Here is a 19,026-nt window from a genome sequence, read left to right as displayed (position 1 = left end):
TCTTATTACTTGCTTCATCCCCCAATTGACTATGAGAACTTAATGTTGACTAACTAGTTTTATAATTATCTTTATAACAATATTATAAAGATAGTTATAAGGACTATTCCCACTTAGTTGGATAAGGTTTGGTTGTTGTCCTTGTTATAAGGACTATTATTATTTTTTTAATAATTTAAATGTCTGGATAAATCTAGAACACAACTTACAACCCCTAAGATATTCTAATATTCTTATTGTTCCTCTGAATATTGCTCAAATAATTATGAAGAGTAATTATTTAAATAAAAAATAAATTATATTGCTTAAATGCTGAATTATATTATTTTCCATTTTCAGCATTTTTATTACAATTCTTTTTAGTTTTTCAGAAAGATTCGATCATGTTCCATGTAAAATACATATGTATTTTTTAATATAAACTTTTTCCAATTTCCAAAATCTTTTTTTCTGAAATATTGAAACTGAAAATAGGTTCCTTTAACAAAAAAACACAACAAGGTTCTCAGAAAATTATCACAGGCACTTCAATGAATACAATAGCCGATACAAAAGCCAAAGCTTTACCACCACATTTTACTACCCTGTTAATTATATTTCCTTAGATGATTCTAATATATATTTCTGAGATCCATCAAGTAGTAAAACAATGATTTCGCACTGTCAGTTATCGACTGGACTCGATGGTATGAATCAAAAGAAGATAGATTGACCATGATGAGTCCAAGAACGTTGGCTTCAGTAGTGGTTTTTCAAGCCAGTGCCAAGTTACTGCCATGAGAAAGGAAGAGCTTGAGATGTCTTATTGGAAGACTCTTCGTTCTTGGTCCGATGACAATGAGACCCTTCGTTCCCGGTTCGAAATATGCCTTGACAATGAGCAACAGCAGCATCAGAATCTGATACCAAGACAGTCCTCGCATTTTCAATGTTCGAACACGAGTATCCGACAGGAGAAACGGCTTCAGATGCAGTGGAGTGAGGGCACTGAATGAGATTACCATACGGCATACTCGCAATGAGAGGCTGACCGATGTAAACCTGATCGGATGATAGCATCATGGAGCTTGGGTTGATGCGTGATGTCTGATTTGGTGATGACAGAAGAGAGAGAGCACAATCCGATCGGGTGAACATCTTGCTGCTGCTGCCTACGACCGATGGAGCCCTCGCTAAAAGATGTGTTTGATCCACAAAAGATCCGATTGCGGTCATGTTGTTGAGGCTGCTCTCGCACTCTTGAAAGAAAGGGAATTGGAATTGCTTCCTTTCTTTGTTGTAGCTGTGAGAAGAATTTGAAAAAGAGAGGTTCCTGTCAAACAGATCCGATGCAGTGTGATGTGTGGCTCGTGCATCGTCGTTGAATTTTATAATTCCAGACCAATTTGGTTCTATCGCAGCAGCTGTAAAGGCTTGAGAATGTGCCGAAAACCTGGTTCCTGCACATCCAAAAGAATTGGTTTCTGCAGTTTTTTCATCAGTAATATTGTTACAATTTGTTCTAAGTTACAAAATATCCAAGTCAATAAAAGATGCATCACAGCTAAGATGATCTGAGACTAAACTACCTGAATTCGGCATATACGGATGGGGTTTCCTTCGACGTCTATTGTGCCCATCAAGGCGCTTGCGACAACTTCGCTTTACATCATCGAATTCTATTAACCAATGAAACCTGCAGATCAATTTATTAACTTAGGCAATTGAATGTTTTTGAGTAAGAAGGAAAACAAACATTTATACAGTTGAAGTCACTCCCAGGATTGCCACAGAGAATCCATGAGCTTCGAGGAAAAATAACTTCCACGATAATAGAACTGGCTTACAATCAATTATCACACAACTTATGATAACTTGCAAAGAGTTCATCATTTGGGTAGACTAGGTCCATAGTGATTTACAATTATGGTTGCAAATCAAAGTATCGACAACACTACAGGACAATGGAGCAGCAGAAAGTAGGAACAAAAGATCTGTAAGCACAAGCAATTAGCTTAAAGGCAGCTTTACTGTTACAGCTAAAGAGCAAGCAATCATTCAAATCAAGTTGGAAGATGAAGGAAGCTTATAATCGAAGAACATAATCCAACATAATTTTAGTGTTATATAGGAATGGCACACTTTTATACACAACAATACCATATTATCACTAAGTTCTATGAACAAAGCCTCCTTTGGCATAAACTCAGGGAGAATTTTCCTAGGGAAAACATTCCCGGGGATGTTATTCACAGCTGCAGAGCAAGCAATCATTCAAATCAAGTTGGAAGATGAAGGAAGCTTATAATCAAACATAATCCAACATAATTTTAGTGTTATATAGGAATGGCAAACTTTTATACTTCTTTATTGTTAAATCCAATGGCATTGAAAAAACAATTCCCATACAGATATTTATGCTTTCCAGAGAAATTTCAACTTGAAACCTCAATTTAAGCCACAATCTTGTAATGATAGAGACAAGTTCCAAGTAGTTAGTTCATCTGTAGCCTTCCTCAGCTGTGTTAATCAGGTTGTGGTCCTAATCCAAGGACCCCATTTGAATTCAAAAGCACATGCAGATACAGGATTATCTAAATCATTGTCATTCAATCTTGATAATCATGTTTGCCAATAATGCCAAAAAAATGATATGGAATCCCTTCAACTGTACATAGACTCAATCTTCCAAATGATCTTTCACTGAATATATTGTTCATAAATGACAAGGTAGAAGAGAGCATATCAGTCTAACTTTTTATGTATATGTTTTTTGTGAAACAAAACTTTTACCTTAGTTTCCTATGAAGTAAACAAGAAAACAATATATGCAAAAGTGGGTTAGGAAATAGAGTGAGCAAATATGATATAGAATTCACTTAATTGCATCGTCAAAGAACAAGCATTACCAACTTAAGAATTCTTATGTAAGACTTAAAATTTCTAGACAAAAGACAATTAAACAGTCTATCCTATACAGATCAAATTCAACTTATGCCCCTTTACCTGCTGCACTGCTGGCAAAATCGTTGTTCTTGCCCTCCGATCAGAACTACCGGAGTCTTTGAATGAACCTCACAGACCTTGTGGCGACGGTGATACTCCCTGCACTTACTAAGATCTGCTTTGCATCCATCAACCATGCAGGAAGCAATCTGACTTACATTGCTTAGTGATCGCTGTCGCTTTGACAGGCCAGACGAAGATACTGCTGTGATCGTCGTCACTGTCGATATACTTGGCTGTTCTCTCTGCCCAGAGGCACTTGAACCCCCGAGCTTGAGATCAACAGAGCACTCCACACCATTCACCAGCAATGGCCGAGGAGAACTGAGTTGTGATCCATCTAACATGGGGACACGGTCGAATTCCGGAAAATCCCATTGAGGTATCTTCAGATCCGAGTCCATGTAAAACAACACCTCCAAAGAGCCCAACTAGTTGTCTTGAGTATTCACTTCCTTTTCTTCCCTCACAACAAACCAACTTGCTTTCGCCTAAACGTCTCCAAATCTTGTTCTTTTTCTCTCCACAAAGCCGCCACATGAGAAAGCACTAGACCTTATCCAACACAAGAAACGAGGAGATGCCGAAGGATGAGAAGCTAGGTCAAAACACAGACAGACAAACAAACAAACAGGAATTGAAGTGTGTCAACCAACAAAACAACAAAGGCAAGAAGGGCTAATCTTCATAAAACAAAGAACTTGGCAAAGGTACCGAGGAAAGGAGCATGCCAACACCAAGGTCAAGCCTAGATCGTCGCGAAAAACAAATTTTTGAATCCCCCAAGCCACGAGTGGAAGCAGCGAGATCGTACACAAAATGCCCGACCCAAAAGAAAAAACGCAGTAGTAGGGGAACGGATTAAAGCAAAGAAACAAGCCAAGTAGAGGCGCCTGATCTGGTTCGTACCTGCGGAGGATGGATGGAGAGCGAGCAACTCAACTCAACTCAACTCTCTCGGCGCTGCTCGCATTGGCAATCACAATCACGTAGGAGGATCGAGTACCGGCAGAGGATTGAGGTGCAATTATTGGCAGGGGAAGAGGGCAGTAAAGGTGGAAGCTTGTGAGAAGTGAGTTATAAATGGGGAGTGGTTAATGGTTCCAAGTGGAGCAGAGCAGGCACAAAGGCTGAGCAGGGCCAGAGGAAGGGAAGCGAAGCAAATGGGCTGATGATGACAGCTTGGTGGGGTTCTGCCGTGGTTATTTTTAGGGTTTACTGTGTGGGTCATCGTGCAGAGCATCAAGGCAGAATGGGACTAAAAAAAACACAAAAAAAGATGAGTGGACTTTTATCTTCTAAGTTAATGAATTTAATAATTTATTAAATCATATTAATAAATATATATATATATATATATATCGATTAATCATGAAATTAACGATTCAATCCCACGTTCCAACAATCAAATAAATTTTAAAAAAAAACATGAGATGGCGATTTCAAATTCGGATTAATTAGGAAAATGACTCCGAATAAAATAGTAACTATTCAAAAAATTAAAGAAAAATTGAGAAGGGATCCAGATCAAGAAATTAAAAAAATAAAAATAAAAAATCACCAACGATGCTGTTTCTAGATTTTTATAAAAAAAATTATTAATCAATCAAACTGACCATAAATACCTATTAAAAAAGCTGCTTGTCACAATAGACTTCCGTCACAAATTTGTGACGGGAATCTGCACCGTTCGATTTTAAAATTAAGATTAAATCCAAACCGTAGATTGAATGGGTGATTGCGATGGCTTGGATTTAATCTTACATTTTAAAATCAAACGGTCCAAATTCTCATCACAAATTTGTGACGGGAATCTGTTGCGACAAGGATCCCAACTAAATACCTATATATAGGCTATAAACTAAAACCCTAACTTGACAAAATCAAAAATACCAAAAAAAATTAAAAATAAAAAATTACTATAAATAGTAAAAAATAAATTCAAAAATACTGATAGAATATTAAATGATGTCGGATGAAACCGAAAGTGGACCAATACAGAATTTATCTTGTACTGAATAAAAGTATCTAAAAGAGCTTCAATTAGCATCCGACCATGTCTCATTCTAATTTTCGAATCAAAAGTTATGATCCGTTAAATTTCAACTCCTTATGTGTTATCCTTGTATTAGAAAAATATCCTATCTCTTATCACAACATCATACCTCGAGGGTGTTTCACTAGTAGTGTCTGAAGGACTGGGAGCTAGTGGAGTCTGCAGGGGTTCAATCAGTATTCCTTCAAATTTGTTTAGGTTTGTTGGCCGAAACATGGGCGGTTTGAGGGACAGAGGTCTGAAATGGAAGCTGAATCACCAAAGCACAGCTCTCAAATCAGTAAGAAGCTGCTTGCCTCCAAACTGTGATCTGATTTGATCTGATCTGTTCTGCCATCAAAAGCAACTCATACCTTTATGCTTTCAGATGCCCATCACACTTTTGACATTTCATGGCCTCACTTTTCTCTCTCTCTCTCTTTTTTTCCTTCTTTCTTTCTGGTCTGTCTCCATCTGTGGTGGCATATTTGTCTACTTGAGGGGTGAAACTAACCTGAAAAAATCGTAGTAGTAATTGATTGCATGCGTTAACAAACATCCTGTTCCATTCTTATCTACTGATTTATTCAGTGGTCCCTTCGGCCATTGCCAGAGTCAAAGATGGGCTCAGGCTCAGCAAATAAAATACAACAGCCATGAAAGAGTCTTAGCAGTTAAATCGGAAGCTAAAGATCTATCCATCTAGGTTTAATGAACCCCTGATTATGAAAATATGAAAATGATCAGTAAAAGTGTTTGTTTCCATTAAACAAATCCTGAGTGACAAGTGTGCTAATTCTTGTGGTTCTCCTCTCTTTGTCTTTGCTTTTGGATAAATTAACTGCACATTGAGAAAAAGAAAGTGAGATTAATGGCATCTGATTCAGTGACTCGAGAAGGGGAGAGGACCATGTCAGGAATTATTTTATTGTTCCTGTGCTTTATCATCATCAGTGGTCCACTCTTCACATTAAAAAAAAAACATGGGTCGAGAGGGACTTGGAAGGGAAGTCAGTCAATCATTAATGCTTTAAAGTTTGAGCTTAAAAAATTGAAAAGATGAAAAATGAACACGTTGATGGAGTTCTCTAGAAGCAATGATGATCTACCTCGAATTTGTTGCTACTTGTTGTGTGAAAGATATGCTATGTTTCATACATAATCATGAACTCATTAATAAAATGCAAATGGTACAACCTGAATAGCACAGACATGAACACTATACACAGCTGCTCGGCAAAGAGAAAAGGCATGAATAAGTCTGCCAAATCAAGCAGCTTCCTGGCAAATCAATTAAATTTCCAATATTTAGTAATGGAAACATTTTTTATCACCAACGACTGCATGATGAGACTATTCTTGAATTGTTAAGACATAGCAGAATAGTACAACAAATGTTACAAATATACTATAGAAGCAAAACTATAAGACGAGGGAGGGAGCAACAGCAGTCACCTTCTCAAATGTATTGAAAAATAAGTGGCTGCTGCAGAAGCTACCTTCCCACGGAGATTGAACTTCTTGGCTATTAGTGGGCGAACATCATCCATTCCAACTAAGCTCTCCAAGAATGGAAGCAACGAAAGCAATTCGCGGTCATCGCCACTATCAAACCAGCTCTCGATAGGTATGCCATTGTCCAGCTGAAACCCAAATGCCTGAGGATAAAACAGATTTCATCAAATATCTAAGGTGAGACTCTGTTTTCAGAAATTATCACAGCTAAAGCCATAGTGTTGAAAATATTTTAAAATAATGAATACAGTTGTGGGACCAGATTATATGTTCATGTAACACATTTTTGCTTGCATTAAGGAAATTGAGCAGATATACATCAGATCCACTCATCATCATATTAAATAGTGTTGGTGCCAATTTTTTAGAATTAAGTAGATTTTATCCCTCCGATTGAACTTTTGAGCAACTACTACTCATAAGATTCTGACTTCCTTGAATCATTTCTCATTACACTAATAAGAATTTTCATTTTCTTATCTCTGCTCTGCGAGCCTTGACACTCTGATGAAGTAGATGCCACAAATCATTGCACAAATTAAAGTCAAGGAAAGCATGCAGATAAGGAAGAACTTCAGACAGAGATCCAAAACCACCAGATATGAATTCACCAAATTATTATGACCAAACTGTCAACAGCACCATAATTCATGTGCAATGAAATAGTTCATTTTGCATGAGAAATTATAATCAACTGAGTATTGCTTCATAAAATTGTATACAAATCATCACCTAGCAAAAATATTGCAAATTTTGCATATATAATGATAAGAGAAAACAGCCTACCTGGGGAGAATTGTCGACAATAATAACATGTGCCAAATCCCGACCAAGTACTGATAGATCCTTCAAATAATTACCTTCTACAAATACACAAGATTCCCGATAAACGCGATGGCGGAACAATCTTCTTTGTGGATCAATTACATTCAGTAGCTGTTCAGCATATATACTTTGACTTGCTGTAAATATAATGGTCTCAAACATGCTTGCAACTCTTTCCAGAAAGTCCTTCAGATAAGGTCTGCAGCGCACATAAATTGTGTGCTCTTTAAGATTGAAATTGACTGGAAAACTAAAATCTGCATCTTCACACGGTTCAAGTGTAGAGTGCACCAAAGTTTCTGTAAAGATAATAAGCTGTCAACAAGGTGGAGAACTTGAAGAATAAACCAATAGTTATGAAAAGGATGCAACACAATGACAAAATGCCATGTAGTAGTACAGCAGTTCTCAAGATATGATGAAAAACAAGCAAACACCAATGTGTGTATTTTTGCTGCTAGTCAACTTAACCAACAGCTAAAGAAGAGGTCATCAGACAAGCATCACAACAAATCTAGATTCTGGGGTATGCCATTGATGAGAAATTCATATATACAGCAAATCTACCCCACGCTAATCAATGTTTATCATGGTCATCAATATCAGTTTTGGTATCAACCATGCCAATAGGGAAAAAAAACAATAAAAATTAAGAAAAAGTTTTTATCAAGGGCCCCACTACATTCTCAATATCATGTTAAGTTGATACTATAAATCATTATTATTGTTATATTATGTAATTATCTATCTGAGCTTTTATTATAAATTAATATATTACCATATACAACTTACAGTAAACTGACTGTTACTAGATTAATGGTAATAATATTATTACTTGGGTTGTTATATTATAATAACAATAATTATCACCAAAAAAAATAAATATAATAAAAATTGCACAGATAACCAATTTTAAATAAATAAATAAAATTGTTAATAAGAGCAATTTAGAAATTATATTAATAACAGATAATAATACGTTATCATTTTAAATAATTCACATAAATACATAATTTGATAATAACACGTAATATATATTAAGAATATGGACAATAAATATATATTAACATTAATAATATGGCAAATGGAATTACTATTTCCAATATTAATCAAGTAAATCATTTAATTAATTTTGTTTTTATATCAATAGAAACAATATATCATTTCAAATAATAATTAAGTAAATACTTATATATCAATAACGATCAAATATGAATTGGTAAATAATTGTATGATTGATGATATTAATATTTTTATAATAAATGAGTAAATATTAACTACTTTTTATTTATAATTACACCAATAATATTGTGAACTTATTAATTAGTCTAAATCAAATATTTATAATCCAAATATCAGTAAATTTTCTACTATCAATCAACTTTTCTTACCCTTTTCTTCTGCAAAAGGTGGAATCCGCCACCTTAGCGGCCCCACACGATCGGCCTCACGACCATTTGTGAGGAGGTAAATCGAGAAACTGCAATTGGTCACGACGCAGGAGGGTATTGCCTGGCTTCGCCAGGATTCGAACCCTTGCCCTCTTCTGCAAGTCTGCTACGTCGTAACCAACTTTTCTTACCCATAGCATACCAAATGTAATAGCTATTAGCAATAATAACAGTAAAAACCTATGGCATGTTCCTTAATAGTGATAACTTATTACATATTACTCAATAACCAATATGGTATCAGCGCCTTGAACCTGATCCTAGTGTTTACTACCAGTATCAAGTAAATACTTTTATATCAATAACAATCAACTATGAATTGGTAAATAATTATTCGATTGATGATATTATCATTTTTATATTAATCAAGTAAATATTAACTACTTTTTATTTATAATTACTCAATTTTGATGGTGATCATTGTTATATTAATCAAGTAAACATTAACTACTTCTGCAAGTCTGCTGCGTCGTAACCAACTCAGCTATGCCTCGGGGGCCAAGTAAACATTAACTACAATTTTATTTATGATTACTTCAATATTAATCAATTATTATTTAGACTAAACCAAATAGTTTAACATAAATATTACTAATTTTAGTATTTCACTATTGAAACCTTTCTTATCTGATACATATCAAATTTAAGAGCTATTAGCAATGATAACAGTAATAAATTATGACATGTTATTTAATAGTGATAATTGATTGTATATTACTTAGTAGCCAAAATGGTTTCAGTACCATAAACTTACCCTACTGTTTACTGCCAATTATACTTACTACTGAAAAGATATTATAAGTTTTCTTTTCAGTCTACCCACATTCTAATCAATCAATATAATTACTAGTTCATTACAATATCAAAGCTCCAATTCTCAAGAGATGCAATTTACGACCAGACCTCCTCGTCCATTATCAACTAATATTTAATTGAACAATAATTTTATAATAGTTTGCAAATTAATCTTTAAGAAGGGGAGCCTTGGCGCAACGGTAAGGTTGCTGCCATGTGACCTAGAGGTCACGGGTTCAAATCCTGGAAACAGCCTCTTGCCAAAGGCAAGGTAAGGCTGCGTACAATGGATCCTTTCCCCGGACCCCGCATGGCGGGAGCTTCGTGCACCGGGCTGCCCTTTTGCAAATTAATCTTTAGTTAATATATTTATAATAAAAGAGGGCATTATAATTTTAAATTTTAATCCAGCACAAAAACTATTACTAGTTAATGATATTAATTTATTGCATATTAAATGATAAAACCAATGTAACCCTTGCCAAATTTGTCCAATTTTGGGTGAAATTACATGATTTCCAATCGCATCTTTGGCTCAAGTTGGAATCAGCTCAGAATTGCCCAAGTTTGATGAACATGGTGTGTACTATTAACAAACAACCTCAAAGGAAAACCAATATATATATATATGTGGCTGAATATGTCAAATTTAATCAAATTTGGATCAGCACTCGACAACTATAGTGTTTACTATTAACCAAGCAATCTCAAAGGAAAACCAAATAAAAATTACACATGGAGATAAGAGTAAAACATGCTCAAACTAACTCTAGACTGAACTGATTCATTGTTTGTCCTGACACTTGTACTAATAACCAAGCAATCTCAGAGGACAAACAATGAAAATCTACCAAGAAAAATTTTAAAAGAAACTGTTCAAAGATGAACAGTCACATCTAGTAGATTATTCTTTATGAAGTAGCTCAAGTTATAATTTTAAATCGCTCTTTCTCAAGTTTCAATAGTTGATAGGAAACCTTTATAAATACACATTCTCAAAATCCTGTCCACTGTATCCTTCGAGAAAATGCAGTAATTCCCAACATTTGACATTTTCTTTATAAATATTGTAATGGTATATGGCCAACAACACAAATGAGCTTCTTCAAAACTATGTCCAGGATGTACTTTGACAAAAAGTGCAAAATTTGACCTTTTCAATAATCAATGCATGTTTGCTACCAATCAACAAAGAATTCAAAAACTAGAAAAGTTTTTTAAATAATAACAAACAGAAAATTATATAATGTTATTGATAATTAGGTACAACATCAGTATACTGAGTTCGGTCATCCCTTATCGGGACATATTATTAAACCTCAATGTTGACGAGCTTGTCCATTCTTTAATTCACCTGCCACAACCAGCTTGACCTATTATTGCACTGAGTGACTGAGTCCGTTCTTCTCCTGTCTATTTTTAAAATCACCTCCTATAAATCAGGTTTCAAACTGATGTTTGAAATACTATTCTATTAGAGAGATCTAAGTCAGACAATAGTGTTCAATGGTACTGATGAACTAATGATAATTCTACTACAATTGATAAATTGATCATTGTACCATGTTAAAATACTATCGTTCTGCTACTATCCATTAACAAGATTTAGAATCATCTTTTGATAAAGAAAAAAAAAACTTGTTCATATTCAGTGGTTAATAAAAAACAAATGTGCACCAGCATTTAGCCTAATTACAGTCATTAGAACATAAATTAATTGGCAAAAGAGAAACAAAACAATATTCAACCTATTCTGGAATTCATCAAAGAATATTGGCCTAATGATATCCAACAAGTATTGGTAAAAGATGTGCTTATATGTTTGTCAAAACAGAACAAAGAAAATCAAGCAAACCAAATGAAAAAACAAAACAGAAAGTTTGCTATTTAAAGACGATCTATCATACCATCCAGATCCAAAACAAGTGTTGTTGATGGACAGCTCCGTGTTTGTTTAGGAAGGAGAAAAGGCCGAAATCTAGGAACCACAGCTGACAATTCAGGTAAATCTCTAATGAATAGATATGGATCAAATTCATCATTTTCATCGGGCTCAATGGAACCATCAGTTGACATTGTATCTTGGCTTTGCTCATCCACACATTCTAGCTTAGAATTCTGCATGGTAAGATATATAGCTGAAACTTCACAAGAAATATTTCCCAACTCACTATATTCATCATTGCATGACAATTTTGCATGTTTTGGCCCTATATTGTAGAAATCGCTATCAGAGCTCTGAGTATCTGAAGCTTCATGAAGCATCAAATTACCATAGTTTTCACAAGCAACACTCCTGATTTCCATATGTTCATTATCTGTTTGCGATGTAGCAGCATTGAAAGAACCATATTTTGAGTCTTTAACATCAAATCCATGATGATTTTCATCATTGATCTTTGAGTACTCTACAAAATCAGATGGAAAAAAATTAAAAGAATAAATAACAAAAGTTTGTATGTACCCACATGACCATAATTTGGTGGTCATGAAATTCACCAAAAGTTTATGACCACACGATCATAAAGTTAAAGAAAATTTGCTTAGGCAAAAGGCATGGAGAAGAATAATTAGCTCACCAAAATAGGATGGAAAAGATTTAATGCTGTCAGCAAACATGTAAAACAGCCGTGTATAGAAAAACAAAGCATTAGTTGATCCAGAGAAGTACAAAAGAGAAATAGGAAAACAAAATTATCTTACAATTACCAATGTGATATTTGTAGTGTTATTAATCATTTTTAGAGAGTCCATATCATCACCATTGGATAGAAGCTACAAGGATTACACATTACCATAGAAGTGCTTCGGTATAAATTTTATTTTGTGGTAGAGATCATTTTTAAGTCATGAGATCTAGCAATTATGTTCTCTTGGAAAATGGCCTTATTTCAAAAAAGAGTAAGAATAGAAAGTGGTGGCAAGGTATAGAGGTTGAATATAGAATCATAACCTTAGCAACATACCAATTCATTTAAGCATCAAGTTAGCATATGCCCATGCAGTGCTAATGAAACTTTAATGTAGTAATTAAGTTCTTCTACGTATAGCCTCGAATGTCATGTTCCATGAGAGGGCAAAACGAATACAATTAATTGTACTTTATCTGAGAGTATCTAATCTAATAAGACCATCACCTCCTTTGTTGGTTTGAATAATAAGGTAGCAAATCAATCTAATATAATGACCCTATCACCTACTTTGTTAATTTTAATTATAAGTTAGCAGATTTGCTAACCAACTCATTAAGAGGTCCTAGGAGTTTGATAGATTTGTAACAAGTTTCTATAATATATTCAAACAAACTTAAAAAGGAATGTCATAGGAAGAGAGCCCAAGTGTAAATATGTGGTAAAAAGCTTATTTATAATATATCCTATTAGTCATTATTCATATATTTATAGTAGAGGGGCTGGCCAGGATTATTTTGAGGAATTATTCCCCCCTAGCATCAACACTTTTCTTATGTATGTTATTTAGCTACTATGTTATTAGTATTAAATATAGAAGGAAGATATTTTACACACCTCATTCAATTTATTAGGTCAGTAGCATTTTGAATAATTGAAAAATACCAAATCAACAATGCTGAAATCAGAATTACAAAAGTTCCTATAGTGCAGTTAGAATATGTGGCTCATTGTTCGATGAGAAATTCAAATTTTCCCAACATCAGACCTTAGATAATAACTAATATTCATGATGATGAAACTAAGTTTTTATGTTAAGTTTTACAAAGAAAATCATCAATTAGAAACTACAGCAATAGATACTTTTAGTAGAAGAACAGAGTCATCAAAAACTTAGTCAGCTTCACATAAAGACATTCATAGAAATGAAGGAAAATGAAAAAACATAAACTTAGAAAAGCCCTTTTAACCTATGAGAATGGCATAAGGACATACCTTTATTAGAAATTCCACTAGTGATATCCTTAAGGTGATGGAAAGCAGGAGAGAAAATGGCTTCTGACATACAATGTGCAGTGGAATCATGACAAACATCCTAGAACACCCAATAAAGTCAAACTGAAGAAGTATAAATAACTAATGGGTATTACACGGCTATCAGAATAGCCAACATAGAAGTGTGTGAACTAATCTGGATCAATGCAAGGAATTATTTTTCAAATAGATTAGCTAGTCACTGGCCAATTCATGCAATGGTGAAGGCACTTATGAATCCTAAAAGAATTTGCCAAGTAGAGCAAAGGAAACAACTACTAATCATGTTAGTTAAATTTTCTGTCATATTGCCGAAATTAAAATTATTCCAAGTAGCAGACATTAAGAGGGTATGACAATCAGATATGTTCATCAACAAATTTAGTAAGATGATCTATATATTCACGTTATGGTTTTCAGATGTTCCAATCTGATGTTAAAAGCAACAGATGTATCCCTTTTATGAAGATAAATTGATGAGAAAATTTATTGTCAAGAACCCTGCAACTGCACATGGTATTACTGGCTTCTGGGAAAACTAGCTAAGATTAGCACACTCAAAACTATTCTTAAGTCTGATTTGCAGGTATAACTAAAACACCAAAATCATTAAAAAAAAATAGTTGAAAAATAAAAGAACAAAATCATAAATAGAACAACAAAATCATAAATAAATTAATAATTTTATTTATTAAATATAAAATTCCATTTTATAATGTTTCTCTTCGAAATATAATTGTAACTAAAAGCATAATCACTAACAACAATAATGTCGCAAGTAATTATGGATGGATTGTCACCGTTTTATGTCGGTGCTTTAGAATTTTGAGACTCATAGAAATAGTATGATAATACAATTCATCCCACAGCAAGTAAGTATTCTTATATTATGCACCACCTTGCTTTAATTTGAAAATATCTTCAGACACCATTAGATATAGTCATGAGACACTTTGCCCGTGCAAGTACATATGCTAGAAAAATCCTATATACTTCAAAAGTAGGGGGGAGACATCACTAGCAAGCCAACTGATTATTCTACATTAGGAAACATATCAAAATGGAGGAGATGACTCAATTAGGAAAAGGAACATGATTAACCCACTAGAAATACAACTAGGTATGTCTTGAACTCAAGCATGTTTAAAAATTAGAATACAACTCGGTATGTGTTCAACTCAAGTATGTTCAAAACTTTATCTAACAAATACATACATTTATAATTAACTCACTAATAATGACCCCAAATGCACCCACAGTGCAAATGCAATGCACTGAGTCGGCTGCATGTTGCCTAAATGAGCTTGTCATGATCTTGGTTGCGTTCTAATGGACTTTCTAGCATTAGTTTATCAAAAAAATGTTATAAGGTTATCCACTGGTGTAATGTGTTCTCAAGGCTCAGAGTGACCTTTGTTTGACCTCTGCAATATGAAATGCAAGAAATGCAGAAAAATATAGTAGCGATAAAAATAAAATAAAATAAGAAGACACAAATTTGTTATGTCCACTACGGCAAGAAGAGCTATTATAGAGTCGTTAAATCAACAGATATGAAGGTCACTCTACAAAATTGAAAAAAGAGAGTCCTGGAAAAATGAAAACCAATTCAGGATATATACTAAGATGCACAAATTATCAAAACACATGATACCCCTACAAAATTGAAATAGCAAACAAGGAAAAAAAACACACTCAATAAAAGAAAATTATATTATGTGACTGTCACTAACATTGATAAAGTGTGCAATTAAGAAGGTGTTTATCTGCACCAAAGTTTCAATGAAAGTGATAATGATTGGACAGGAGCATAACAAGTTGCAATAAACATTTACATAAACAAAATGATGATAATCACCATAACAGAGAAGGAACAAGAGCTCTGATTCTCATTTTGAGATATAATATGGTCCATGTCTGTATTCCTTTCAGTTTTTGCATGTGTATTTTGCCTTGAAGTGATTACAACTGAAACTAAAAAGGATATTTCAGTTACCGATCATTTAAGAACACAACAAATAAGTATATAACATAAGAACAAATAAAAAGGAAAAAATAAAATAGCACTTTTTGCATCTAGCAAACAAGTACAAGTAATGTACAAAGATACGCACCGTCAATCACAGACATTTTAGTATATAAAACAATGCATCACAATTGATGTTAAATACCATAAAATGTGAAGCCAGCAATTGGATTAACATTGTCTACACTGATATATTGATGTGTCAGTAGAGAAGAGACCATCATAAAAGAAAATCAAGCTTCAAATATGCTTGAGCAAAGAATCCTTACAATTATATCAGCACATGCCTCAGCTTGGTTTACTTGGATGGAAAGATAACAAACAGAGAAATTAGAGGGGAAGAATAATGTTGACTCATACATATTTTCACTCCCCACCCAAGTAAACATAACGTAAACACTAAAACACACAATATTATATTTTCTCCTTTCAAACAAATTGTTCATATAAACTCAAAAATGAACATATGATAAGAACTATAGGGACCTGTACCTCTTACTTCAGATCACTATAAAAAAAACTAAACCTTTTTGTATAAAGCAATAGTAAATTTTTAATGAAACGAAGAAGCTTACCGGATTTGGGCTTTTTTGCTGAAGAAGTAATCAATTCTGCAACTTTCTTTTCAGACCCCATGTTTATCTTTTTATCCACTCTACAAGCTCGTAGGCTAGCATTTTCTCTTGAAGAATCTCTGGGAAGAACTTTTTTACAAGTCGGCATTATACAACCAACAAAAATAACTCAGCCCCTATAAATGTGAAAGTATAGTTTCACCAATTGTCATGCAGATGAAAAAATACACTCTGGAAAAGAGTCTTCAATTTTAACAGTCTGATCAATCTCGATGGACAGTAACATTCGATCAGCCCAGAAACTGTCAAAACTACTCAACCTACAAATATTTAGGAGCAATCAATCTCAATCCAAGGCAGACTTCTGAAACCAATGCACCTAAGCAACTGAGCACAGGCAAGTTGATCAAACCACATACTGAGAGAATAGATAATAAGTTGTTCATGATGTATGACACAATAACAAAATGACAAGCATTAGAAAGCCAAATCATATTATTATCCACAAATGCAATCATATGTGGCAAAAGTACCACATAAGAAATATAAAATTATATTTTAAGACCAAGTCAAGTGTGTCAAACACATTCACAAACTTCAGAAATCAAAACCAACTATAAGATTCCTTATAGTAGGCCGAATAAGTAGGTATATTCTATTCACTGGTTTTGAAATCAAAATTACAGACCCTTGATGAGAGGATATAATTGGTGCAATGATAATGATAATAATAATAATAATCACCTAAGAAACATGAAAAAAAAAGGTGTGTGTTTCACCAACTATTGTTAGGATATATTGCCAATCCTCCACAGTTAATTGTGTAAATCACACTACTTATATTAGTATCATAAGGTATAAACCCAATTTTGGCAAATTTCTCAGTCTCTACTTCAAAAACCAATCCATTCAGTTTCAACCAGTAACTTAGACAATCAAAGCCAGTTCATCTCAAGTTAATAATAACAGGAGATGATCGAAAGAAAAACAAATAGATTGGACAATAAAATAAATAAAATAAAAGCAACCAGAATTTGCAATAAAAAGGAAAGTATCTTATTAGCTATCAGATAAAGCTTATACCAAGAGTGCATCAATTACAGGGATTGATTTGCTTCATATCTAATGCATGTGAAACAATAATATTTATTAACAACTATTAGCAAGCAACTATAATATGGATGATTGGTGGAATGATGCAATTCCTGTTCTGCGTTGCATCAGAAGTAGAATATAGCAGGAGTCATAGTACATGATACTTTTCCCATTCCTGTCCTACAGAGCATGACAAAGTATTCAAGCAAAAGATACCATGATAAAGTATTCAAAATATATCCAACCAAAAAAAAAACTAATGCATATAAATAAACTATTACCTTTTTACCAGATTCTGTAACATAAAAATATAGTAGGGCAGGCAGAGCATAAATCCTCTGTCCATTCCCATTGTGTCTGTAACACGAAGAGAGTGCTGAGGCAGAGATTAACAAACAATAAAGAAACTATCTAACTACACATACATTGACTATTAATCTTTTAATAAATATTATGTAAGGTAATATAGGCAAGTAGATGTCGTCCTCTCACTGTAGTACTTGTAGTTTTGATTTTATAACTTGTATTCACTTCATCAGTAAGGCATACCTAATGAAGGCAAGTTTGAGTCATTTCACCAGCATGGAAAAGTTCCTCATTCTTATTATCAATCAGATTTTATTTAATTAATTTAATAGACTTGGAAAGGCATCATGTTCGCTCCCAAAATACTTCTCTACTGTACTGGTGAAAGAAGACAAAAGACATGATGATGACCTTAGTGATGCACAACATTCCATGTTTAGAAGCATTGTTCTCATATCTATCAATTGTGACTAACATTTCTGTGATGCATAAGGTCCTGATAAAGCAATCAACTCTTTCTAACTCTTCTCTAGGTATCTAACAAGAGTATGGCAAACAACAACATTAACTACCTTCTCTCGAGCAAGAAAAAAACAAATTTTATTTAGTTTAATTTTGTCTCAAAAGCTGAAATTGTAACAATTCATGCTCCAGCAACATTTAAATGCTAATAGCATCAAATCCATTCATAAAAAATACGCAAAAAAAAAAAAAATTCCTATTCCATTCACTAGTAGTAAACCAGTGAGGCATGGTCATTCCACGTTCATTCTTAGCATACCACAGCGTTATCATCTATCATCAAGTAAATCATAGTTTCGATTATCTACTCGCATCGAGAGGGAAAAAATCTCAAACCAAGCCACAGTTAACAAGTAGCAGGACAGCACACAAAACAAAACAGAAGAAAAAAAACCACGGGCCAAAAAACCTAACAAAGGAATCACGACAATGACTACAGAGGGAAAAAAAACCCAAACAATCACGAAGCTAAACCGCGAACTGTTTGGAAAACGAAGGCAATTAGAAACGCAGAACTCACCATTCCGTACGATCCGAAGGATGAACCAGCGCGAGCAATCCGAGTCGGGAGGGCAATGGTGATTCGCCTCCCACCGAGACGAATCGCAGCAACGAGGGTTTTGAAGGTCTGAGCAGAGAGAGAGAGAGAAGGAAGAAAGGAAGATCAAAGTGAAGATAGTAAAAATAAATGGGTATCTTCTACCGCAAGCAACACTCCGATACACACGTGTCCGTCGAGATCCACGTTTCTGGTGATGTGCGGTGGATCTAGTTCTGACGCGGGCGTTGAAGTCCACGTGTCGAGACAAGGCTGGAGTCCGATGCTTAGAATTTTTGCACAGAGCATCGGAGCGGATTGAGCGGCGGTGAAGACTTGATACGGAAAGAGGGCCGCCAGGCTCGTTGACGGTGGGATTCCGAGCGGCGAGATTTTAAATTTTCGCGTGGTGGA

The 19,026-nt window shown here is 34.3% G+C and overlaps 2 protein-coding genes across 6 annotated transcripts; both read right to left on the bottom strand.

Annotated features, from left to right (window-relative positions):
- Positions 1-502: 502 nt before the first annotated feature.
- On the bottom strand, positions 503-3,761 carry LOC141829212 (teosinte glume architecture 1-like). Of its 2 annotated transcripts, none has more exons than XM_074716627.1 (4): positions 3,700-3,761; positions 2,986-3,583; positions 1,569-1,675; positions 503-1,463 (listed from the first exon to the last, which is right to left on the bottom strand). In XM_074716627.1, exons 2-4 carry the CDS (start codon positions 3,387-3,389, stop codon positions 769-771), a joined length of 1,206 nt encoding a protein of 401 aa, XP_074572728.1. In that variant the 5' UTR covers positions 3,390-3,583; positions 3,700-3,761; the 3' UTR covers positions 503-768. The 2 variants fall into 2 exon arrangements, with proteins under 2 accessions (XP_074572728.1, XP_074572729.1); XM_074716628.1 differs by having other exon boundaries at positions 503-1,439.
- A 1,304-nt stretch (positions 3,762-5,065) lies between these two features.
- On the bottom strand, positions 5,066-18,641 carry LOC141830241 (uncharacterized). 4 transcript variants are annotated; one of them, XM_074717734.1, is made up of 10 exons: positions 18,595-18,641; positions 17,528-17,603; positions 16,152-16,471; positions 15,409-15,524; positions 13,512-13,611; positions 11,514-12,014; positions 7,322-7,659; positions 6,476-6,678; positions 6,218-6,301; positions 5,066-5,534 (listed from the first exon to the last, which is right to left on the bottom strand). In XM_074717734.1, the coding sequence occupies exons 3-10, from the start codon at positions 16,297-16,299 to the stop codon at positions 5,513-5,515; spliced, it is 1,512 nt and encodes a 503-aa protein (XP_074573835.1). In that variant the 5' UTR covers positions 16,300-16,471; positions 17,528-17,603; positions 18,595-18,641; the 3' UTR covers positions 5,066-5,512. The 4 variants fall into 4 exon arrangements, with proteins under 4 accessions (XP_074573835.1, XP_074573833.1, XP_074573832.1 ...); XM_074717732.1 differs by lacking the exon at positions 5,066-5,534 and having other exon boundaries at positions 6,081-6,301; positions 16,152-16,538; XM_074717731.1 differs by lacking the exon at positions 5,066-5,534 and having other exon boundaries at positions 6,081-6,301.
- Positions 18,642-19,026: the final 385 nt, after the last annotated feature.

This window comes from Curcuma longa, chromosome 5, assembly GCF_044706935.1.
Source record: "Curcuma longa cultivar G26 ecotype Majalengka, Jawa Barat chromosome 5, ITB_CL_G26_1.1, whole genome shotgun sequence".
Taxonomy (NCBI): domain Eukaryota; kingdom Viridiplantae; phylum Streptophyta; class Magnoliopsida; order Zingiberales; family Zingiberaceae; genus Curcuma; species Curcuma longa.
Note: the sequence above shows the minus strand (reverse complement) of the source record. Positions and strands in the feature narration are given on the sequence as shown.